Source organism: Pararge aegeria, chromosome 2 (assembly GCF_905163445.1).
Source record: "Pararge aegeria chromosome 2, ilParAegt1.1, whole genome shotgun sequence".
Lineage (NCBI taxonomy): Eukaryota > Metazoa > Arthropoda > Insecta > Lepidoptera > Nymphalidae > Pararge > Pararge aegeria.
In genome coordinates this window covers 21,408,300-21,435,193 of record NC_053181.1, presented here as the reverse complement: position 1 = coordinate 21,435,193, position 26,894 = coordinate 21,408,300, and the positions used below count along the sequence as shown (strand labels likewise).

The following is a 26,894-nucleotide window of genomic DNA, read 5'->3' as shown; positions in this document are numbered from 1 at the left end:
CCGAGCTTGGAGTTTGGCCCTTATCACTAGTATTCGAAATCGTGAGTGCTCATTCATTTGTACACAAATCTCTAAACGAAACTGAGTGTGTTTTTATTGTTTTAATCCGTTCGCAATTATTACATTAGTATGAAAGCAGAGAACAGTACAATACTCAGCAAGCCGTGTGCAGCGGTAGGAACTAAAATAATCAGCTATCTATTAGTGGTTAATAACAATTCAGCTTTCGAATGTTAGTATTCAAAAACTCTAATAACTGCCAATGGATTCACTTGAAATTTTTACACAGAGTTTTATGATTATACCAGAATGTTTGCGCATACTTTTTGTCTCTAAGCTCTTAGGGCAACGGGAATTAAAATAAGATTGTGCAGCAACCTTATAATAACACGAGGCTCTGAGTTCAATTCCCAAGTTGGTTAAAAATATTTAATATTAATTAAGAAATTCTTCTTATCGTTACATGACGACGATAATCGTTTGAGCCCATCAATCCCCATTGGAGCAGCTTGGTGGGGCTATGCTCTTGAACAATCTCGATATTGTACTATATATAGTACCACTGAAGAGACTAGTATTTAAATTTTCCAAATACTCATTTTCAAATAACGATGTCCAACTTTATAACCCGCAGGACCTTATCGTCTGTTATATATTAAATGGACCTATATATCAGAAATTAACTTTAGCGGCCCGTCAAGAAAGATAATCACTTGTTGGTGTGTGGTGGGACACTCGTTTACACCAACAGTCCGTTAAAGCACTTAACGGGTCGCTAAAGTAACAAACATTGGTTGGTGAAATCGGCCCTTATTGTCCCTAATTGTGCAAAGATAGGTGTTAACTCTTAAAGCAGGCTATTTAGGCACTATTTTGTGCAAATCGGTGTGATTTCGCAGCGTCTGATTCGGATGCAAATGGCGCATTATACACTTCGAGCGGGGTTCGCGTTAATTCAGCAATGGTGGTGGAACCAGAGAGTTCACATGTATAAACAACATTTTAACGATCAAGGTTTAAATTCTCGGTGGGTGCAAAGTTTAGGAATGTGTTATTTGTAAATAGGTTTCGTATTGTGTACCATTGACAGTGCAGCTATCCAGTGGAGGCCTGCTATGTATCTATAAAATTCGTACCTGTTATCTATATTCCAAATACGACAGTAGATCTTTCAAGTCGCATCATGTTCAGTTACCTTGACGATCGATTTTCATATTCCGTATCTTGCCTAAGATAGCAACTCAACCAACAACAAATCAACTTGATTTTCGGCACAGAGTTAAGTAAAAGGGAGAAAAGACACAACGGCTACTTTTTATCATAGGGAAAAAAACGGTTCCTACGGGATTTGTAAAAAAAACGCTGTCGAAGAACGTGGAAAACAGTTCTATAACAATCGTTAAAGACCTTTAGCAGGTATATGCTCTTAACGACGCTTTTCTATAATTTAAAAGGAGAGGAATGTGTTCTGGAGTGGGATTTTAATGGGCTGGGGTGAAGATGATACGTGACCCTGATCGTTGGCTTTGCTTCCCAGGAGGCGAGGCGCAGGAGCACGGGCCCGTGTTCCTGATGGAGCCGCCGGCGCGCCTCGTGTTCTCCAACAGCACGGGCGCGCGCGCGTCTTGCGCTGCGCACGGGTTCCCCACCCCGCAGCTATCGTGGCAGCTACCCGACGGCACTCAGCTGGACGACGTTCCTGGACTTAGGTAAGCTACTTTTTCGTCTCACCAATGTCCCTAAGGGATTGTTATCTCGAAGACAATTTTACAATAAACTTATTATTTAACTATTTTATTGTATACCACAACATTAACATATACCAACATAATATAAAAACAGAAACATGAAGAAAGAAGTAGAATACAAGTGACCTTAGAAATTAGGAAAAAGAAGAGGTCATAAGGCTGCTGGTGGTACAAATTCTTAAAATAAATACATGCGAATAACTACATACTAATACTTAAGCAAGTTTACACAAATACGTCAAACATAATATAATGAATAAATATAAAAATAAACTTAAATATATAATAACAACACATCAATAATTAAATACTTTTACGGTTGATGTCATGGAGATGTATCCAAAAAAGTTCAAAGTTTGTATTAAGCGTAAGCTTATAAGAAACTCCTATTATAGTATAAAGATAACGTTAACGATAAAAAAAGCTTGGGTGTGAACTAACCAGGCTGCTTCTTAAATATTTTTAGTTATCACCTGCGTTACTCACTGCCATGTATACATAAAAAGTGCCATCTATGTGCCTATTTGAATAAAGAAATATTTGACTATGATTTGACTATTTTAAGGACCTAAATAGGTTCAGTTTTGCTTATTGTTACACAAAATCGGCAACAAGCCATAAAGAACTACAAACTGTTACTGGCACGTCCAGGTTACGCAGCAGACGTCTTACAGCTGAGTACGGCACAACATAAAACTAATGAAAAAGGACTCGAACTGCGACTGGGGCAATTTTTTTAGGGTAATTTTAATGTCGTTACGAGCGAGCGTTGTTTCGAACAATAATGGCGATCGTCTATGCGTTTCCCCCCGCTAGGAGCGCTGGCGGCCCGCTAAGTACCATAACGTATTTGTGTGGTGATTACATTTTTAGCATCAAAATAAAGCTATTTCAACCGTCGGTAAGCAGATCTTAATTTTGGATTAAATAACCTATAAAAAGAATAAATTACGGTAAATGTTTCTCACCAAAATTTGTTTTCGCCTCTTAATACCGATCCAATTCGGGGAAAACATTGTGGGAAAAATTCCATTGTTTCCAGAACAAGTTTCCAAACATATCGTCGGTTAATATTTTATAAGAACTGGGATAAAGGCTCCTTTCACAAAGGGGAGATAGCAGGTGGAAAACAAAGTCGTCTTATATAATACACTCGTATAATGATTCGCTTTTGGTATCGTTATGTTACTCGTTTGTCCATTATCTGCAGCAATCACTATAGAATTTAAAATACTAAGAGTGCGTAATTATAACACCCTACGCAAAAGAGTGGACGAGGTATATTTTTGTATGTATACCACTCATAAAACATCGGCTGATTTAGATGCGGTTTTTTTAAAATGTTTTTTTTTAACAATATAAGTTTTTTTTTACTAGTTAGCCTTTGGCTGCAGTAAAAAAGTGTATCAGTTATTAAATTATTTTTTTACATGCCAGTTTTATCGATAAGGGAAGGTTTCGCGACATCGCACCGGAAAGCTAAATCGCTTGGCGACACATCTTAGTTTGTAGTGTGGTAACCATCCAAACCCTTCCACTAGACTAGACCAAACCAGAGAAAATTCACAAATAATGAAAGGGTCGAACCTAGGACCTTCCATTTAAAACACCATGGCTCAACGCTGCGCCAGGGTGTAAATTTATTGTTTATTTCGAGCGAGAATCATAGCGATGCAAGGCAATAAATAATATATATTGCGGCCCGTCCGCGTCGCGTCGAAAACGGAAAATTACCTCGCTCTAGATACTCATATCAAATAACACTATTTTAAGGCTTTTATTTCCAGCAGTTTATTCGTAGCGGCGATAGATTAGTGGTTAACACTTCGGCTTTTGGGGGGCCGAGCTCGAATTGCAGCACGTACCTTTTACAATTCTAAGTTACGTGCGTTTTTTAAGCAATTAAAATATCACTGGAGTTTTCCATAACGTTCTCAGAAGCGTGTGAAGACCAACAATCTGCACTGGGCCGGCGTGGTGGACTGTGGCCTAAACCCTTCTCATTGTGGGTATAATATGATATTATGATTAGCGTCAATAACTAAGGTATACAGCGTTTGTGTGCTGTATTTATTTTAGTATTATTAATTTATGGATCAATCAATAAATTGGCCAACCTGATGCCTGACAACCTTCGGCTCTGCATGCAAGGAATACGTCCTGCATTCCGCTTATTGGCTATCAAACTTTGGCATAGGTGTTAACTTCATGTGCCAGCACCTTTAACATTATATATATCTATATATACTAGCGGACCCGCGCGACTTCGTCCGCGGATAAGTGGACTTAAAAAAACCACGTCACGTCGTCTAAAACTCCGTTGCGCGGATATTGAAAGACAAATGGAGAAAAAATAGCGAAACCATCCTCTAGAAGCTGTTTACTTTTCCGGGATAGAAAGAAGCCTATGAGCTATGCCAGACTATATTATAGGTTTCTCTGCCAAATTTAAGCGATCGGTTCATTCGTTGTGGCGTTAAAGCGTAACAAACATCCATCCATACATACATCTATTCTCACATACTTACGCATTTATAATATTAGTAGGATGGCACGCATACATTTGATCGTTGTCCCATATGCCTTGCGACTTGCTGTTATCTGTGAAGAATTATGTCTTTGATCTCCGACAACATTCATCAGATCTTCATTAATATTAGACAATATATGCTTGGTAGTAAACACTGTCAAATAAAAAAAGAATGATTAAAATCGGTGCAAATTTAACGTATATATGAAGTAAAATTGATAAACAAATTCATCCCATTTCCCAGAGGAAACTTATTGTTTATCGGGATAACAAGTATCCTATATGTTGACCCGGGATATCTAGGCTACCACTGTACCAAATTTTATTTAAATCCGTTCAGTACTTTTCACGTGATGCCCGGACAGACAGACAGACAGACAAAAATTAAATAAAAATCGGTTTTGGACTCAGTGTCGATTATAAAGCTTTCCCCGGTCTTAAAATTTTCAAAATATATTAAATGTACAGAAATCTTCCAGTTATAGTTTTATTATAAGTATAGATATTTACATACGCCGAGTGTTACTTAAATAAATAAATTTATATAGTACGACAATAATGATGCCCCAAAAAAACCATAGCTTGTGATATGGGTATTAAGATAACTGATAAATATTTTAATGAAGATAATAAACATAAATTCTTATAATATACAGATGAACACCCAGACTTTTTCCAGTTGTTGTAATCGAACCACGGCCTTCGACACAGAAAGCAGGGTCGCTGCTCACTGCGCCATTCGGTTTGCAAAATTGAGCATAGAATCGAGTTAACCAGGAAATCTATGGAACTTCAAAATAGACAAACAGTTTCACACGTTCCCAAAGTTTTCTTCGCCTTCAGACAAACGACAGGCACCTGCTTAGACATTCACCGCAAATTTCCAATTGCTTTTTACTTCTACCTAACTTCCGATAAGCGGCCATCGCATGCCGCATGCCTTCTCAGAACTCCAGTTGTAACTTCCCAAAATTGTAGGCGCCTAGTCGAAATAGTTAACATGCTTTCGCTTACGAAAATGTAGGTTATGTTTTTACGCAGACAAATGTAGGTTACATAAGAGAACTTGTCTTTTTCTAGTTTAATTTCTCAACTGGCGTGGAAAGTTATTTACAATGAGAGTATTATAATTGGATAGTGACTAAAGTTTCAAGCTATAAGAGGTCCCTGTTAGTTAATACAATATATTACAGCTCTATTAGCGTTTTAATTTTTTTTTATTAGCTCTTTGTGATATTTAGGTATATACTTGGCTATTTCCATGGCTTATTTCGGCATTTCGGCCAAAGTGGTCAAACTCGAGAGATGCTTTCCCATCTCATAGTCCCATGGGACGGCAGCTCCTACACGACTGGTAAGAGATCAGTCTCAGAACTAACACCTTTACGTACTCTCCAAGGCACGGGAGTGAATTACTGCACTTTCCACTTTGTGTGTGTGTATGCGTGTGTTGTATGAGTGTGTGTAGGTGTGCGTGTGTGCAGGTGTGTGTGTGTATATGTGTGTGCATCTCTAGCATCATATTTCCCGAAAGGATGAATTGTTTGGGAGTATTTTAGCTTTGTTTGATGAAAATCGGTCAAGGATGGCTGCCGCCACCAAATGACCAGATGAATAATAATAAATATACTACGACCATACAAACATCGCCATCTAGCCCCAAAGTAAGCGTAGCTTGTGTTATGGGTACTAAGATGACTGATGAATATTTTTATGAATAATATACATAAATACTTAGAATATACATATAAACACCCATAAACTGAAAAAGATTCATGCTCATCACACAAACATTTTCCAGTAGTGGGAATCGAACCCACGGCCTTGGACTCAGAAAGCAGGGTCGCTGTAAACTGCGCCAATCGGCCGTCATAATAGTGAACACAATACTAAAAGGCGGGGGTTTTTCAATATTTAATTTACTGACATTGATTAAATCTTAGGTTGAAATGCCTTTAAGGGACGTTTGTGCCTAGTGGAGGGATAGTGGACACGTTTCCCGTTTAAGCTAAATTGGACACGACAGCATAGTCACGGCACGTTTCATGAAAACTTTCGCTAAGGAAGTTATATGAACCCCGAGAATCAGATTCTGCTCGAGGTCGTATTAGGAAGTTCTATTTACCTACCTTTGAGCTCACAGGTAAACATGTTCATTCAAAGCACACTACTGATAATGATGAATCATATAATCGTATGCATTGCATCGCGACATCGCGGGTTTTCAAATCAAATCCAAAAACCGGAACAGCTACATTAATAAACTTTTTTGTTTTACACTACAAGTCAACCCTTGACTGCAATCACACCTGCTGGTATGTCATGATGAAGTCTAGTAGTAGTATTTTGGTTACGGTCTCACTCATTTGGAATACAGCAGTTTTTCTAAACCCATATCCCTATTCAGAGAAATTCAGAAATTCAGGGAAGTCATTAAATGTATCGCATCTAGACGTCACGATTTTAAAATTAAACCCGAAAACCCGACCAGCTATATTAATAAACATCGATACATACATGTTTCACAAAGTGCTGCGCTATTCAAACTAGGTAATACATATTTCATCGCAGCAGCGGAGTCTTCGCTTTGCGAGCGTATAATTTTAAAGATAACCCGGTTTTGGAAGATCACTTTTATGTATAGCTGCCTTTGAACCCGAAGTAGCGTATAGATAACAGAACAGAAAAAGGTAAGTATATAATAGTGACAAGTAGCTAATGAAAATTTATGAGAATTTTAGCACCGACTAAATAGTGGGAAATCGCTAGAGTATAAATATTATCATTAGATGACAAGATATAACATTATAAACCAGGTTGTTTCTAAAATGTACACCCGGCTAAGTTTATTGTGGGCTTCTTCTTAGATCAGGGCGCGTTTGGAATCCTCGTAGCTTAAGTTTTGAGTTGACGTATTTAGTAATTAGTTATCGCCATAAACACACTTCTATGACATATTTTACATGTAAAGTACGCATCAAAAGTGCTATATATATGCCTATTTAAATAAAGAAATATTTGACTTTAAATATGTTTAATCCAACTTGTCCTTTTTCCTTCTTTTTAGATTTACTCTGTAATCGGAGTACCAGTTAGTAAATATTTTAATAATGGTGATGATTTTACAAATGAAAGGTGCGATTCGAATTATTTGAAGAGGAATTCACTTATCCCTATCCCTACTAATATTATAAATGTGAATGTAAGTTTGTTTGTTACGCTTTCACGCAAAAACTACTTCACCGATCCTCATGAAACTTTGTACACATATTAATGGAAGAGTCAGAAGTAATATAGGATACTTTTTATCCCGACATTAAGCTCGGTTCCTTTGGGAGAGGGGATTAAAGTGTTTGACGATTTTACACCATAACTCCTACAAATTATAAACGATTTTAATAATTATTTTTGTGCTATAGAGGTTATAATGTGTTTAATTTTCCCCAAACTTTGTGTAGATCATTTAAGGCTTAGCGATACTGAATACTTTTATTTTTTACTAGAACTACAACTAAATTTAATGCCACATGAAAAAACAAATTCAAACGCAGGCGAAGTCGCGTGCAACAGCTAGTACGATTATAAAACTATTAAGTTTGATAAGAATTAACTAATTGATATCATTGTTTTTACGTGTTAAATTAAGTAAGAAATACAGTTTTCTGAGGTTGTTGTCGTTAATGATGCATATTATAAATAACTCATTAATAATTGACGGTGTACACGCCAGTGAAGCTCAGATTAGTCATGATTTTTTCCAATAACTTTTACAAACTTCATCATATTTTAGCCAATTCAAAAAAACCATAATGAATAAATCTATACCTTCTCAAGGAATCACTTTATCTATTTGTGAAAATCGATTGAAATCCGTTTGGTGTTTTTGAGAGACAGATTCAGAGAGACGCGTTATAGAACTTTGTTTAATAATAATTTGTGATAATGATCAACAATTTTAATCATCAGAGAGTTTTACTCATCAACTATCACCCTGAGATATAAGTACTAGGGGTGCGGACAGCAAAAACATTGTCTTGATAAAATTCGCTTGTATTCCAAATAACTGCTAAGGTAATTTTTACTGCGGCAAAATATCAATATGAGTCCCAAGGGAAAACCGGAATACTAGCAAAATAAATAAATTCCACGCGAATGAAATCGCGCGTATAGCTGCTAGTTCCACATCATTCGCAATTCTGTAGCAATTGTGATCTCCGCCCGATCTGTCGATCGCCACATGATGTATTGAGCTGCGACATTTTGTGTCAGCTGTCATCGCACGTTCCAGCCTATAAAGCTCGCAATATTTCACGCTGAACCACTTAGCGACGAGTTCTATAGTATTTATTCTTATAGCTCTTCCTTTGACAGTAAGTTGAGCGTAAAGGTTACACGCACACACTTTTATTGGTACAAAGTTAGTAGAAAAGACAGAGAGTACCATAGGCTACTTTTGCTCCCTGGGAAATAAAAGGATTCTCACGGGATTTCTGAAAATCACCAGAAACGCAGATAAAGAATGCGGGCAACAGCTAGCAAAAGATATTTCAATGATTGATTTATGAAGCCAAAAAACATTTTTTTTAACGATCTTCTCAATGAAGAAAACTCTTCTATGAAAATACTACTTTATAAAATACTAAAAATAATCACGTAGCAGAGCAAAAGTCGTGTCGTTCAAATGTTGAATGTTTTTACTGTTGTTGTTTGAGTTCTATCGTGATCAAATAGGTACTTTCCTCGTTATAGGCGAAGAGTGATCGGGTGTGATCGGGTGTGATCGGGTTTAAAAATTAGGAAATTTTAATTACCGTCAAAGAAGTGCCGTCAAGTGATTTAGCATTCCAGTATGATGCCGGGAAGAAATCCATAAGGGGCATGAGATTAATTTAACTGCCATTCAGATGAATTAATTCCCCGAGTTCCAAACTGCACAGTTCGGAGCCACCTGTTTCCAGCGGCTCCCAGGGTTTAACTGATCTCCTTATTTCTGATTTGAACACGTAGAGATACTCCCAATATAGCCTTCATTGATGTTCATGTTTAGTGACCAGATTTCTTATAAGTAAGTCATCACAGGCAACACGCTTCATTCGAAGACTTTGTTCTTCAGGCACTAAGGTATTTTGTACAAAAAGATATCACGAAGTTTTCCGAACACTGTCTACCCCAGATAGATTCGGCAGTTCGCCTCTTTCTAGAAATTGGACCTATCTAACTGGATCCTGTGTTCTAAGTATATATTATTGTTATGTTCACATGTTATTTTATTATCTTGCGCAAGCGTTACGGTAGGGTAAGCCTTGCTGTAAATTTTACGACAATCTCTCGGCCTATAACTCATAGCTAATTTAACAAAGAACATTTAAATTTCATACCGCTCGTGCTCTTTTTCAAATTGCGTGTCAAATTGAGTTTCAGAGTTTTGTGACACGTGTTAATTTATCAGCTAAAAATAAAAACTCATTTCTCTCATTTTACCATTATTAAAAACTTTAATACCAGAATAGGAGATGAAAATGTAGAAATGCTACGTAATAATATTTTATATTATACAATATTACATACAATCTATACTTATATATAAATATTAAATGAATATACAGTTTTGAAAATTGACGCAACCTAGGGTTGATTTTCGTATCAGCTGTTACAATACTGACAGTTTGTTCTTTTCTTGATAGTGTCCTCTGTACGCGACAATCTCCTAACTCTCCATCCTGATACTATGAATGTGAAAGTATGTTTGTTTGTTTGGAACCTATGCATGGCTTGACCGCCTAGCGCAGGGGTTCTCAACCTCGTTAAGCCAGCGAGACGCTTACAATTTTTCACGGCGCCCCCGCCATTACTAGTTAAAATAGACAGGTACTGGTTAGTTAGGCAGATAGGGTCACAAAGTAAAACATCATGAAACTAATAAAACCAAAATACGGGCGAAAGTTTTACGTGACAACGACTTTGAGTGGTAAAATAATTTTAATGTGAATATTCATTCGTATAGTAGGAAGAAGGATGAAATAATAGTAACAATTTAAAACATTTATTTATACAAAGAATTATATTTAAAACATTAATTTATACAAAGAATCTCGCACTGAATTTCATATTAACAAAATTTTATTTTTACCTTTACACATACATACGTATTTATATACAAATATACATACAATAACTTGCAATACATTTGCGTACAATGAAACAGCGTTTACTACAAAGGGACGCGTGCCTTTCACTTTTTATGTCTGTCTCTCTCGCTCTTAGGCGGGCTAACCATGCCCGAGTGGAAGGGACGCGTGCCTCTCACTCGCTCTCATTGTGAGCGCATAACGTGAGCGGAGCGTAACGCAGTTTCTTGAAGTGTCACCCGGCAAACCAATTTATAAGACGTTGTCACGTCAAAAATAATAAAATGTAACTTTAAATATTATATATTATCTGAGTCAGATATCGACTTTGAAAGGTTGTTTTGAAATGCACGTTAAGCCAGTTTTCACGGTCGTTCTACTAAATCTAACAACTGATATTGATTGTTAGTTAATACTCATTCCTCAAAAGTTCAGCCTGCCAAACCACATTGAAGCAGGGTGATGGAGCCAAGATCATCCTGCTAATGATTTTGTACAATGTACCTACTAGTTATGCATTCTATTGACGTATTTAACAAGTAACGATGCAGTTTAAAACGGAGCATCACAGATTAAGATTTCAGTAGTTAAAAATTTATTTATAGGTAGTAAAGAAAGCCTTCAATCACGTTAAGGCGGGCAGAAAATTAAGACTTAATAAGGTTTTGGTGTCCCATTCCCACCTTAATTAGAAATTTAATATGTATCCTAACAACTTCTTAATTGTCTCACGCAGTGAATATTCATAATATCTTTTCATTTAACAAAAAAATAAGAGTAAGCCTGTGTATTCTAAATGTAAATAGTTGTTCTTTGAAAAGAGCAATTGCTGAGTTTCTTGCCGGCTTTTTCTCGGTAGAATCTGCCATCCGAACCGGTAGAAGAATCACTACACACAGACTGACTTGACGTTTAAAAAGTGCTTATCAAACCCAAACCTATGCTCTAGGCCTACTTCAAATATATGAAATTTGAATTTTATTCATATTGAGTTATTTTTTTTTTATTTATGCCAATAAATGTCACCTGTTTTAACGGAGAAGGAAAACATCGTAAGGTCTGCATGCCTGAGAGTTAACCATAATGTTCTCAAGGACGTATAAGTCTACCGCACTGGTCCAGTCGACTCCTGACTAAGCCCTTCTTATTCTGAGAGAAGGGTCGTGCGCCATAGTGCTTTGATAATGATGATCAAAAAACATTTTCATACAGTTGAGAAATAAAACATCGAAATTGATGATTTCGAGTGCCCTAATTTTCGTATTTTTCGTAAAAGCCACCAGTTGCCACCAGTAAAGCCATAACCGCCTATTGTTGGCTTTTCATTCCCACTTTAGAACCGCTACTGCTACAAATTCATCTGCCCAGCGCCTTTCTAAAATGTGGTCGTTACCATCTATTGGTGATCTCTGAGCCCATACATAATTCTTTTCATCGTTGAAGCGATTTTTAATTACTTAAAATGCACATAAATTAATTTATAACAAGTAGTTTAGTTTGCAAAATTTAACTACCGGTATAAATTTATATTTCCGCACCAACCCCTTCATTCTTCCAACTACTTTCGGCAAAGGTTGTCTGGCAGAGATATAAGACCGCACACATAAACTAGTTTTTTCGTTTTATTTTTTCATCTTTTGTGTTTCTTTTTGTATTTTGTTTTTTTGTGTCCAATAAATAATTTAATAAAAATAACTTTATTATTAAATAATAATAAAAAGTTACAGGTTCGTGCTGGGATTTCAACTGGGACCCCCAAAAGTGTAGTCGATCTTCTACCTACTGGGCTATCACCGCTTTCTACCGCTTTGCATCCTGAGGAAACCTGCATGCCTGAGTTCTACATAATTTTCTGAAAGGTTCACACACCTTTCACCAATCCACACTGGGGACTACGGCCTAAACCTTCGACTGGTAATAAGTTGATATGCTGATGATTATGATTCGTTGGTAGGTCTAGAATAACCCTAGGAATCATGTTCTAAAAGTGTATAATTACAATGTTTAGTACTACCTAGTGATTCATGGACAAACATACCAACTACGGACCATCAGCAGTTGATTTCATAGGCAACAATAAAATTACGCACAGTCACACTGACCTATTTGTCTATGAGCTATATGTCTTTATCAACCCCATGAACCCGGGTATCGTATACACATTACCTGCGCAGTTTACAGCCATGGCTTAACGGCCTTCCCGGGATATTTGGCAGCTGAAATATGACCCGTGCTGTTCCGAAATAAGTGTTGTTTATGAGCGCTTGTTTAATTCCCCAGTACACCGCTCGCGGTAAATCTAAACTTAATTATGTGATGTATACGGTTGAGATTAGATTGACATAGACATGATGCACAACAAGTTAATGGTGTTTACAACCCTGTTACATTACCTTTTGGGCAGTATTAGTAGCCTTACGCTTTTATAACAAAAATATAAATAAATATATAAACTGCGACAATACACATATCGCCATTTAGCCTCAAAGTAAGCGTAGCTTGTGTTATAGGTTTAAGATGACTGATGAATAATATACATAAATACTTAAAAAATACAGAAAAACACCAAGACACTGAAAAACATTCATGTTCATCACAGAAACATTTTCCAGTAGTGGGAATCGAACCCACGGCCTTGGTCTCAGAAAGCAGGGTCGCTGTCCACTGTGCCAACCGGCTGTGAAATACATATAACATTCAGATAGGAAAGGAAAATAATAGGCCTTCCATTGCAAACGTTTCAATAATGTAGCAGATTTATGATGTCGAGATTATTAGGATTTAAAAAAAGATCACTCTTCTGCTGGATTCTTCAAACGGGCTTCTGCTCTCGAATGAGAGAGCTGATAACGCTGCAATAGTCGGTTTAGAGCTAAGAAATAGTCTCCAAAATGGTTTACATAAACATTACCTCTGCGTATCAAACAATCCGGGCTTTTCAACAATGTGGTATTTTATAAAAAGGCCAGCTCTTGATTGCGATCACACCTTATTGTACGAGTAGGTGATTCTGCAGCCGCGGAGTTCGCTTACCTAAAAGATTCATATACGCTCTTGATTTGGAGTAACCTATAATACAGGTACCGCGGAAGACGGAAGCCGGAAAGGCGTTCCAGATTACTGCGGTGCATATTATAAACAAGAAAGCCATGTATCTACTTGTCGAAGTGATATAAACAAGATACCGGTATGAATCCGTTAGATGCCTCGCGACTCGAAGGTAGAAATGTGAGGATGGCACTAAATCAAATAGTTCCTGAGCCATTGCCCACTACAGGGTACGGATCATGAGAGCAGATTAGTAGAGTAGGTTTCCTTACGATATTTTCCTTCACGATTAAAGCAAGAAAAAAATCAAATTCGAAAATTCTTCATTCGTGTAGGCCTATCACAGGCACTTTTGAAACGTTCATTCATCCTCCAATAAACATAATATGTGTCCTTCCGATATTAACGAAATACGTAATTCTTGTGCTAAACACACACCAGGTCTACGGGACGTCGATAAATACCCAATTATTTAAGACGAAAGTCTTTAATAGATGTTTCCTGCATGTAATGACTGATTGAGGAAATGTGGATACCAACAGTCGACACGTCAAATTCAAAGTCACGATATGGAGCGTGCTATGTTGAGAGTCACTATATGCTCCTAATCTACTGTCTGGATTGCGCGTCAGTTGCTGATAAGAAACAATGACGCCGTAGAAACAAATTTTATCGTCACCATCTGGATGCCTGGTATTCCAATACCCGAAGGCCAGGTCATTTCCACTGTCCTCTTGCAAATTGTGTAGCGAGCCATTTAATGAATTCTCACAAACTACGAGGGGCAGATAAACACATTTATTTGCGATAAGCATATTTACATTTGACGACTAATTAAAGACATATCAATATTCAGAGACGAGTAAACTAACTCTTGCAAACCACTTTTTGTTAATGAAAAGGTCGAAATGTCACCGACACGTTAGCGTAAACAGGTCGTTTTCGCCTCCGAATAGCTATTCATGTTCCATAATAGGTACATCACAGTGTAGACGCTGTATAATTATATCGCTCTATAAATACAACTAATATAAAGGCGGCTTTCCGGCAGCCGCTAGGGGTTTGTCTTCAACTAGCCAACAAGGTCGCTTTATTAACAAGGCTTAGCTCAGCTTAGCTCTGGTTTGAATCTCATGTTTACCTTTTTCCACCGTTGTTTTGGATTTTAATGACTTCAGAATTACAGCTTAGGTTACGCAAAACGCTATAATAAAGCCAATGTTAGCACGTGTTTAAGAACATTACATTCGTTTCTGTAACATTATTTCGGAACTTTAGTGAATATGAACTTAAAAGTGGCTTCTAGTAGAACTAAGCGGACTTCGTTAGTGGGAATTTATTTGAAACTGACTAATAAAGAAGTTTGACTTTCAACGTGAATATTTATATTGGGTAGTGGAGTATCGCACTGTCTCCTGGCCGGCACAGGTCCTGTATATATGATGTATATATGATTATACTTGCTACTAAAAACTTGTATATAAAGCTTAGCTTGCTTAAAAATCTTCCACGCAAAAGCTTAGTAGTTACGCTTAAACGCGTAGCTTGTGAAACAGTTTATTTTGATTTACAGCTTAGCTTAAATTCCTGGAAACGTGCAGGTGCCTCTCTAGGTAGTGAAAAGATGCCTTGTTACCGCAGACTTTGCATCTCGAAATAATGGAGACGATCTCTGAGACACAACGTGTGCTATCATGTTACTATAATATTTCCTACACAGAAGGAGAGGTTTATGCAAGATACAGTGTTCGAGAAGTTACGATGACTTTATAAAATTTGTCATACTCTAAACCACTTGGGGATTTAATTATGACAAAAAACCGAAGAGTCTAATCAGTGTTCGTGATAATGGGCAAAGTATCCTACTCCTACAACCAATAACTATTAGTTTAACATTAGCGTATGGACCACTTGAATCTAACATAAATACTTTGATAAATAGGTGACTCTCCTTCTTATAGTCTCTGTCCTTTATATGGTCATTGATTATACGACAGTCTTTGTGACTATATAACGGGGACGAGCTCTTTGACGCAACAAAGGCGGTCATCTTACCATAATGTTTTCCTCTGTCATCTTACCTAATACAGTGTGTGTATCGGGTCTTTCTATTACGAAAAATTGTGACGCTTTTGCAAGATATTTTGTTATATAAATACCTTTATTTAATATAAATTCTATAATTTGATTTTTATATTTTTATTAGTGTTTTTACTTTCACTCCGCGGAATTATGAAACATTATGAAATTATATAATAATATAATCATAGCCCTTACGCGCGATTGAAGTAAAACTTTTTTATTTATGAAGTAAAACTTATTACTATTTATTGATGAAACAGTAAAATGTTCCTGGGACTCCACAATTTCATTTAATATTCATTTAACCTTTTACTTAAAATTCATTAATATCACTTTCAAATTTTATAAATATTTTCATTTGTTAAACAGAATAATTGAGAGTAGAAAATTGAAGGTTAGATCAGCACATGTCAATATAAACTTGTCATTGACTATTATAGAATGTCTGAATCGTCAGAAAATGTATTAATAATTTATTTATTACAAAAGTAATAAATAAACAAGTATATTATAGAGATTTTCAAAAATTTTTGTAATTTAATTTTTTTTTTTTAACTGTTGTTTTTATTCACTTTGCTATCCACAATTGATCCATTTAAAAATATATGAACATAAATAATCCTAATTGATTATGATATTTGCCACTAGCTGGCATATAAGTGAAGAAGCGTGGAGTATATGACATATACTTACGACCAATCTAAATTATTATTTTTAAATAGCGGACACTACACCGACGTCGGACGTAAGCGTTACTTCTTTCAAAAAAAAAATCTGAGTTACTCTCTAGTCGCGCCTAAAGAAGTTTTACTTTAAAAATGTGACATAATTTATTGCATATAGCCTGACGGGTGACATAGGCCTGTTGTCGAATGAAGCAAGTCCACGTAGTCCCGGGCAAAGGCTAGTAAAATGTAATCTCATTAGCTTTCAGTGTCAGAGACGTCGCATTAATTTTCAATTTTAATATTTCATGTCGCGCCGCTCTCTTCTCCCATATTTTACAGCCTTGTGTGGGATGTATTTCACTTTTATGTCACTGAGTCAGAATATTATCTTTTTTCTGAGACTTTGACATAAAAAATTTCATATACATTTTAAACGTATTGGTTCGGGTATAAAGGCATAAAGCTGGCAAAAAGGAAATTTGTTTCCGAAACGAGGGTGACACTTTTGTCTTTATTACATTTTGGTTAGGTACGGAAGTTAATTAACTTTCAAAGCGTTGGTAAATTCTTAAAGGATGAAAATATTTATAACTGCTCGTTAATCCTTGACGCATCGGTGAGCGCTATGAATTTAAATAGGAGGTCCCAGGTTCTATTCCCGGCATTTCGATTTAGGAATTTATAATTTCTGAATTTTCTCCGGTTTAGTCTGGTGGGAAGCTTTGGCCGTGGTTAGTTACCACCTTACCGACAAAGACGTGCCGCTAAGACATTTAGTGCCCGGAGCACTAAATGCGATGTCGCGTAGAAACCGATTATGACTACCATACTCCCTAACAGGTTAGCCCGCTACCATTTTAGACTACGTCATTACTTACCACCAGGTGATATAGAAATCAAGGGCTAACTTCTAGAGGTACAAAAATCAAATTATGTATATACGTTCATCTACAGACCCAGTTGTTCAAAATATTGTTGTATTTGACTGATACGCCAACCATTATCTGTCTACTGCTAGACTATAGGCCTCCCGCATTGGAAGGATTTCCCATTATCACCACGCTGACCAGAGGAGTTGGTGAATGTAGTAGTAGCACAGAGAACGCGTCTGCCTGTTCTCCGTTATATACCCCTAGTCACCTCGTAATACACCCACTGGAAGTGGAGGGGTATATAAGTAACAGAAACACTGTAACTGGGCCTCGAGCGCGAGTTAGTCTCAAAATATGAGTTTTTACATTAAATCCGAGACGTGCATTAAGAAGTTTCGAAGCATAACGTTTCCCCGAGCTGCGCCGCGGTTGTTTGAAATAAAGCGCTTCCAGATGCTGAATTGTGCGAGATTTTTAACTTCGTTAACAAGTTTTGATGTTGAGGGAAGTGTGCTTGACTCGGTAACATGTTATAACATCTAGAGTCACAAGATACTTACGGCTAATGTAAAAACTTAGCTTATTTTAATTACAAAGATTACAAAGAAAGGTTGTGTAAACTGTGCGTATGACTAGATGATAATGCAGTTGCGTTGGTTAAGCAAAACGGAAGTAATTCAGTAACTGGATGAATACCCTATTTTTAATAACTAACTTTTGTCTTTCTCAAAATCACTAGCAACTGATAAGAAATTTTTCCTTGTCGGACCCCATAACCTTCTCCCAAAAACTCTCAGAGGAGCACATTAAAAGTTCTGCGCTCCATTTCTCTCTGTTCTACAAAGATATACTCAGCAGTGGACATCAGTGGCTGATGATTCCATATATCACGTGGATTTTCACAAGAGTATACCCATGTACGTTATTCAGGCAAAAAAAGATATCTCTATGTAAACATTATACCTTTTAATTAGACATTTTATTATGCTTTTCAATCTGACAGGAGCTCATTAACCACATTTAGCAGCTATAAAACACCTACTTAAAGAGTTAGGACTCTATGTACAATAACATCTTACTGTCTACACTATTCATGTACGAAATTTTTGCTTCTTTTTCAGTAATGTTAATTAGTATATTACTTAATTTAAAGGGATTTTATACCTTCATATAAAGAGTAATATACGTTAAAATTCGAATTATTCGTTCGTTGATACATTTTTCTATGCACATATTTTTAACATGAATTATTTTAAATATGGCCAGCGCATACCGGAGATTTAGGTGCAGAAATTTTTACTTTACCCAATTTAAATTTTTACGTTGCTAGTAACGTACGTAACAAAATATGTTTTTATTTTCAATGTTTTAAGAGTGATCGGAAAAATCCCCTTTTCTTGCCAAGAACATTTGGTTCCTAAGCGCAATACTAATAAAAACCTAACCTAATAAAAACAATGCTTTCTAATTTTGGCCATTAGAAAAAGTGGTTATAAAGCATTATTCAACCAGCCTAACATATTATTTGTTTCTTAGGCATAAGCGTTGTCTCGATTTGTCTGAGCTAGGAATTGCAGCACCTACTAGCTCACTTAAAGTACATTTTATTCGTATACCAACATAAAAGCGATCGTAAAAGAGACTTGTACGTACAACTACATAAGGGAAACCACATTTTCACTGAGACCGTTAATTTTGACTACTCATTAAGTTGTCGGCTACAGCTATTTTGAATTTTATCACTTCGCAATTGTTTTTAATTTGTTACAATATACATAGTTGCCTCGTCGGTATAGGGTGTTTGACTGCGGGTCACGAGGTCTTGAGCTTAAATCCCGAGTCGAGCGAAAATTTCTCAGTACAAGTCCATTACATAATATCATCATCACCATATGGGTCTTCTCCCACAATACGAAGGGTGTAGGCCATAGTCCACCACGCTGGCCCAAAGCGGATATGTGGAATCCACACGCCTTTGAGAACATTATGGGGAACTTATAGGAGTGCAGGTTTCCTCACGACGTTTCCCTTCACTGTGAAGCAAGTGAACGAATGAAAGAATTAATACACTTTTATTATACACCAAAGAAAAAGCGATTTCTTCCAAGTGATAATTTAATTTCCTAAAACGTATATGACATAGTAAATTCGAGTTCGTGGATTCGAACTCAGCCCCCCAAAAGTGAAGCCGAAGTCATAAACACTAGGCTGTCACCGCTTCCGTTTAGAAAAGTTGTTCATATATACACAAATGCACTGACGACACAAAAAGTTCGTACAAATTGTATGGAGATTTTATCAATTTTTACGATTATCCTTCTTGATGCCTACCCTAGTTAAAACCCCTGTGCACGCCTGTTGTCAAGAAGAGTTTTCGATTCGTCGACAGTTGTAACGGGCGTTGAAGCCATGTCAGGTTAGTTTTGAGCGAAGGCTGGTACAAAGACACCTTATCTGTAGGTACATCAGCGCAGCAAACACGCTCAAATCCACCGCCAATCCCCGCTGCTGAGAATTTCAAAGATGCCGTCGACAACGTATTCGTGCGTTAATTATTCACACGTCGCATTAGGTGATCCCGCGTGCGTTTTAATAGAAATCAAAGCAGGTACATTCGCTTACTCTTCCGTGCGCTGCAATATAAACGTACCTTGACGAGATGTATGAATATAAAGAGAGTTTAGCTCTCACTTCCATCCAAATCAACACAGTTTGAGTACATTTCTGTGCCCACCTACAAGATGATACGACGGGTTGTTATAAGTTTGGTGTGTCTGTGTGCGTGTTGGTCTGTATGTCTGTGTCATCGTTGCTCCCGAATATATGAAGCGATTTTAATTTTTATGTTTTTTTTTGTAAGGTGAATTAATCGGGAGCTATGTTTACTGAAAATCGTTACAGGATGGTCGCCGCCACAAAATAGCGGGTCGCATTCTCTCCACAACTCCCTCAATATGGTTATCAAATGAAAGGGATTAGAAAAACACTATACACTATCACAAATTTTAAATCCAAGATGACAGTCACCACAACATGGCGAATTCCATTTTTTTTCTCAACTCCCATTATATAAACAAAAGGGCGTGACTAGTAGAATAATGTACACTACATTGAAATTCGGGTGTTTTTTTTTAGTTATTGTCTAAATTAATTATAAGTTTTATAGTTATCTATTCTCTATTTACCTCTTTATACATATGCAGTTACCATTGAACTGTATTTTGTAGTGCTTTGTGCCCAATCCCTTCGAGCCCATTGTTATTTGACTACTTTTGTGTGGAAAGGTTGACAGCCCCTGCATTGTGCACGCTTTGAATTGATTCCACGGAACGAGATTGGCTCACAAAACCCTTCGCTCTAATCCGTATTCCGATCTAGCTCTCAATTGACTGCTCGTAGAATAAATTGTTTACGTGCCCTGACAAAAAATGAACGAGCAATATAATATTACTAGATCTATCTACTATGTGTTATATTTCCAACGCGCTGGTTGGGAATATAACAGATAGCAGATAGTTTCAAATTCCTTACTTTTAATCGTGGGATCAGTGAGTTCAGATGCAAGACTAAGCTTCCTTATTGTTTCTCGCCGGAAACAGCTTTTTTCATCATCATTATCATATCAACCCATTACTGATCCAATAAACAACCCATTAAAGACCACAGGACACCATCACAATGCCGTAGTCCTCCACGCTGACCCAGTGCGGATTGGTGGACTTCACACGCCTTTGAGAACATTATGTAGAATTTTCAGGCATGCGGGTTTCCTCACGTTAAGATGTTAAGACGGTTGCTTAAGACGCACATAACTTAGAAAAGTTACAGTTGCTATGATTGGAACTCATATATAAACCCATTAACGGCCCACTACAGGGGACGGTTCTCCTCCCACAATGAGAAGGGATTAAGGCCGGAGTCCACCGCGCGGCCCCATTTCGATTGCTGAAGTCCACACACATTGAGAACATTATTAACTCAGGATTGTAGTTGATGACGTTTTCCTTCACCGTTAAAGCAAGAGATGTTTTAATTGCTTACCTTATAAAAGTTACAGGTGCGTGCTGGGATTCAAACTCAGCCCCCCAAAAGTAAAGACGAAATCCTACCAACTGGGCTATCATCGCGGTTCGAACTCGGCGCACCGAAATTGAAACCGTATTCTTAATCACTAGGCTATCACCGGTTTTACTATTAATAGGGAATGAGTGCAAAATCTCGGCGCTACCACGATTCGGTGGGTCATTGTTATCGGCTACAGGGTGCCATCCCGATGACTGTGAACGTAGGAGGTATGTTCTTTAAACATACGTCATTTTCGACTATAGATGAGTATCTATATTAATATATTAATTATAATAATAATTTTCGGGCGGTTTTTGACGTACAACTTCTTTAGGCGCGACTAGGGAGTAACTCAGTTTTCTTCTGACGTAAGCGTTACTTCTAAAATAATAATTTGTATTGGTCGTAAGTATACAGATACTCCACGCTTCTTGACTTATACGCCAGCTAGTGGCAAATATAATAATCAATAAGGATTATTTATTTTAATATTCACAAACGGATCAATATGTTTTAAATTGCAAACTTTTTTGAAAATCACTTAATATACGAGACTTATAATATAATATAATCGCTTAATATAATATACTTGTTTATTTATTACTTTTGTAATACATAAATTATTAATAAATATTCTGACGATTGCGACATCCTATAATATTCAATGACAAGTTTTATGAGCAATTTTCTACTCTCAATTATTCTATTTCAAAAATTAAAATATTTATAAAATGTGAAAGTGATATTAATGAATTTTAAATTAAATATGAAATGAAATAGTTTATATTGAATTAAATGGCGGAGTCCCAGGAACATTTTACTCTTTCATCAATAAATAATAATAAAAGTTTTACGTCAATCGCGCGTACAGGTTACACGCACACACTTGTTTATTTTTACTGCTTTGTCGTACCCGGAATTGTCGTCGTCCAAGTATTAGCTTATTAATCTTAGTTTTACGCAAATTGGTACTCCTGAGCAACTGCCGTTCAAAAATATAAAAAGACTTTCCCGAGCTCCCTAGTCCTCGCCCGGGAAAGTCCAGGGGCTTCGAGGACCATTGTTCGCATAATATCCTGTTTTGTGCCAATATCCGGGCCCCCAGGCCGAGTCCCCGAGTCTGCATTCATTATGCCAGACCAATTACAGGACTCTAGGGTTCTTGTGTTTCCGTGTGAATAGGATTTGTTTAGTTTCAAGTGGTGACTGACAGACTGGCTGACTGTCGTTTTTAATACTGTATTTGTTTTTGCTTATTGGATGTTTATTATGATGTTGAGTATTCAATTGTGAGAAGTTTAGTGCACTGTTGCCAGATGGCGTATTGCTTCCCAAAACAAATGATTTTGTTTCATTATAAACTATTGGAAATTTTCATTATAACAACTACTCGTAGCTACAAAATCTAGTCATTCGTCACATTACTAAACTACACCGATATCATCGAAATTTCATATAAGCTGGTAGAAAATTATTATGTATTGAGAGTTCTAGATATATCACATTGCAGAAACGATAAAATAAAATTACTGCTCAGACAAAGTTTTAAAAAATGTTAAAATTTCAGTGCAATTCAACGTGTTAACCATTTTCCCATAATTTTCAATATTAAATTTACGTTGTATGATTAAATACGCAGCGATTGGCGGAGTGCACTCAGCCGATGCGACTATCGGCTTACACTCGATGGTACTTACGTTCAAAGTTCAACGTTTAACGTAATTCGAGTAGTTTTCAGCTCACGCCCCACACCTCACGCCTCGGAATACATACTGATAACTTTACAGTCAAATACTAAAAGAAATTATTTACTTTAATCATATATTTCGATATTTTTATGCATTTTTAATTAAAACTTAATGTAAGCTTAATTTGCTTTACTCGGTGAAAAGCAGGAGAATCTATATGGACTGATTTATAGTTTCTTCAATCCTTATACTCCACACTAAACTGATCTTCGGTAATGTAATGTACATTACTAGTAGTACGCATGTTCCGCTCCGAGTATAAAGATTAGTCACGTCAAACTGTTGATGCAAACCAAGGATGTCCACCGAAACGATACAATAATAAGTATTACACCAGTTGCGCTTAGGATTATGGTATATTAGGTAAGCAATTTATTATGCTCGTGACGATAAAGGAACTGATGGTGAAGAGTTGGGAGAACACCCCAACTATTAACGCCGCGGCTTCGGGAAAAGCAATACTTTGAAGAAGGTTATGAGCAGTTCCGAACTCGTACTACGATATAGTAGGAGCCACGATTCTACAAAACACAAGTGTACTGAGCTAACCTGTTAAGAGTATAGCAATTATATTCGCATGACAGCACGTGTGCAAAAGCCTCCCACATGTTCAGACCAGAAAAAAATCTGCAATTATAAAATTCCAAATGCCTCTACCGAGGATCGAACTCAGGAAATCCAACTAAAAATACCAAAGTTATTAACAATGTGTCACTGCGATAAAAGCAATATGGACACATAAATCGGTTGCCAATAACAACAACCCAGCAGTGCTTCAAAATAAATTCTAATAACTCTAAAATAATTCAATAAATCTTCATAAGTAATTCTGTATGTATCTTAAGATTCAGATCTTTTCTTGGGCCCAGCATAATGACATCATAATCTGTGTTCTAATTTTAGTAATATATAAGATTACAATGAACATAAGCTGAGTCAAGTTTCACGATAGTAAGGTCTGATCTGCACATACACTAGGTACAAATGAACACGATACTCAATAAATGAGAATATTGGTGTGTGTAGGATGATACTTATGAACGAAATTCGCAACTCTACCGCCCCGGAGATACGCTTAAAACTTTGATATTAAATTTTAATAGGATTATACAAGTTTAATACGTGCTGCTGTATATCTTTCGGGATTTTCGGGAAGTTTAAACCGCGCCGACACCGTTTTACAAAGGCTTTTTGTCCGCGGTTTAACTGGATTTTATTTTCAATGAATCCGTCTACTCTCTCATCCGTATAAGCTTACGATACAAGGATATAGTCTACGTTATCAGAAGTATCCTAATAATTCATTCAGTTCAACTTCTGATACGAATTACTGTGGGTTGAATAAATAAATAAATAATATATACTACGACAATACACACATCGCTTAGCCCCAAAGTAAGCATAGCTTGTGTTATGGGTACTAAGATGACTGATGAATATTTTTATGAATAATAGATACATAAATACTTCTAATATATAGATAAACACCCAGACAGTGAAAAATATTCATGTTCATCATAACATCACTTTCCAGTTGTGGGAATCGAACCCACGGCCTTTGAATCAGAAAGCAGGGTCTACCCACTGCGCCTGTTGGCCGACCAAAACAACTATTATTATTTGGTCAACTCTATTTTTATTCCTCAGCGAGTTAGCCTTTGTCAACAATCTTACCTGTTGTTGAGTGATGATACAGTCTAATTTTATAATGGGTTATTTTTTTAGGGAATTGACAGTCAGTATTTTAAACCAGTACCCCTAGTCAGTGTTAACGCGGCACCGTGTGGGGACGCCATCAGTCTAGCTCTTTTGCTACCATAATATTGCACAGTCGGTGATGTAACATTAATTCTGCTTTGATAAGCAGCTAAACTACTTAATAAGCAGTTTTGAAACGTAATGTATGTCTGTTTGTAGTGACATCTACCACCGGTTCGGAAGGAGATTCTACCGAGAAGAGCCGGCAAGAAACTCACTAGTTGCTCTTTTCCAACATCAACATTTACAATCATTTTTCCCGCCAGATACGCGGGAGTTGAGCGAAGCTGGCTTCTTCCAAGCTACAGCTTGCATTGTTATAAAATTATCAATTGTTTATTTACTAGGTTAGATAAGCTCAATCGGATACCAGCAAGTGCAATAAAATTAAATGACCTTTGAAACGACATATGAACAAAGGAAGTAAATAAAACCGGGCAAAAAGCTATTATATTACAAAACAAATATTTTAAATAATTTTCTTAAATATTCTCATACCCTGCGCAGCACTTTAAAGCAATAATATAACGCAGTGACACCGACTGGCTTACGTAACAGCAAAAATAGGATTCACGCACGCGGGCGTGCACTAACGTAATAATCTCCTCACATAAGAGACGTTCCTTCCTTTGAGATATTATCCGTATTCCGTGCTAATTCTCCATGCTACTTTACTTACTAATTTTACTGTATAGTATAATCAAAACGTTGCATAAAGACGTGAGATTACCACTTTCTAATACAAATCGGATTCAAAAGTATAATCTCTGTGAAAACTAGTAACTTTTTTTCTTTATCACAACACTAAATTAAGACACCGTCCACCCCCGACCTAAATGACCAACCTCTTATGACCCAAAAATTCAAAATAATTCAAAATTCATTTATTTCAAGTAAGCCCAGTTTTTAAGCACTTTCGAAACGTCAAGTCAGACTCTGGTAGCTTATTATAAATAATAGGTGCCCTATTAAAGATACTTTTGCCGAATATTTTTTTATAATGATGGGTATGAGTAGTTTATTCTTTCTAAGTTCGTTAATAGAATATTTGAACATGAACACGTGAGTACATACAAACATATTAAAGTATGTTTTACATATATATATATCAATATATACCAATTCAGCCCAAGTAAATGAATGTTATACTCACGTTAATTCGAATAACTTATACAATGTAAAAAATGATTCACATAACTTAAAACCTGCCCCTTTTTACGCAGGCCGCAATTGCTGTAAAAGTGTGCAGTATGTATCCGTCGTAAAGTACCTATAACGTAATTATCCCTTCATGTCAGAGCACCATGAGACTTCCTTTGAAATATCATGTTAGAACGCAAAATAATGAACTTAAAGACATCCACATAGAGTATGTTTTCAGTTGACTTGGCAAGATAAATTCGCAATAGTACTGAGTTAATTAGAGAGATGGTTCAAGACATCACGTTTATGAGCTTGAAATGTTATTCATTGTGAAGCTAACAAACACTACGCTACAGAAATAAATAGTAGTAATAAAATTATCTTCCCCGTTTGTGTTCTTCGATTTTTTTTAATTTCACTACAAGTGAGCCCTTGACTGCAATCTCACCTGGTGGTAAGTTATGATGCAGTCTAAGATGGTACAAGCTAAACGCCACATCGCACCGGAACACTAAATCGCTTAGCGGCACGTTTTTGTCGGTAACTAGTCACGGCCATAGCCTCCCACCAGACCAGACCAGAGAAAATTCTGAAATTATATATTCCCAAATTACCGCTTGCGCGAATCAAACCCGGGAACTCGTGCTTAATTCACAGCGCTCACCATTGCGCCAGGGAGTTTATCAAATAATCAATTCCCGGGTTGAAAAAAGAGCTTTTTGGCTACCTCTGTCCTTCTGGGCATGACAGAGGTTATGTGGGACTCGTTTACCCTAACTAAAAACCACCACGGCATGTCCGTCTCGGTGGCTTTAGTCCGGGGAACCCGTGGTATAATTCCCAGACGTCTAGAATTGGAAATAGATAATCCTAATTGATTATGATATTTGCCACTAGCTGGCGTATAAGTCACGAAGCGTGGATTATAACACCTATAAAAACCAAATTATTATTTTTAAATAGTGGAAACTACACAGACGTCTGACGGAAGTAACGCTTACGTCAGATGTCTGTGTAAAAAAAATCCAAACTAAACTAAAGTAAACTTATCCATTAGCCCTCCTTAATTTAATCTAAACTAAACATTTGGCACTTAATGGTTCA

The 26,894-nt window shown here is 36.8% G+C and overlaps 1 protein-coding gene across 1 annotated transcript in view; it reads left to right on the top strand.

Moving 5' to 3' along the window:
- The first annotated feature begins 1,500 nt into the window (after positions 1 to 1,500).
- LOC120630986 (Down syndrome cell adhesion molecule-like protein Dscam2) overlaps positions 1,501 to 26,894 on the top strand; it is a 155,240-nt gene continuing 129,846 nt past the window's right edge. The window contains exon 1 of the mRNA XM_039900372.1: positions 1,501 to 1,709. Within this exon, the coding sequence (XP_039756306.1) occupies positions 1,501 to 1,709 (209 nt within the window). The remainder of the gene's footprint in view (positions 1,710 to 26,894) is intronic.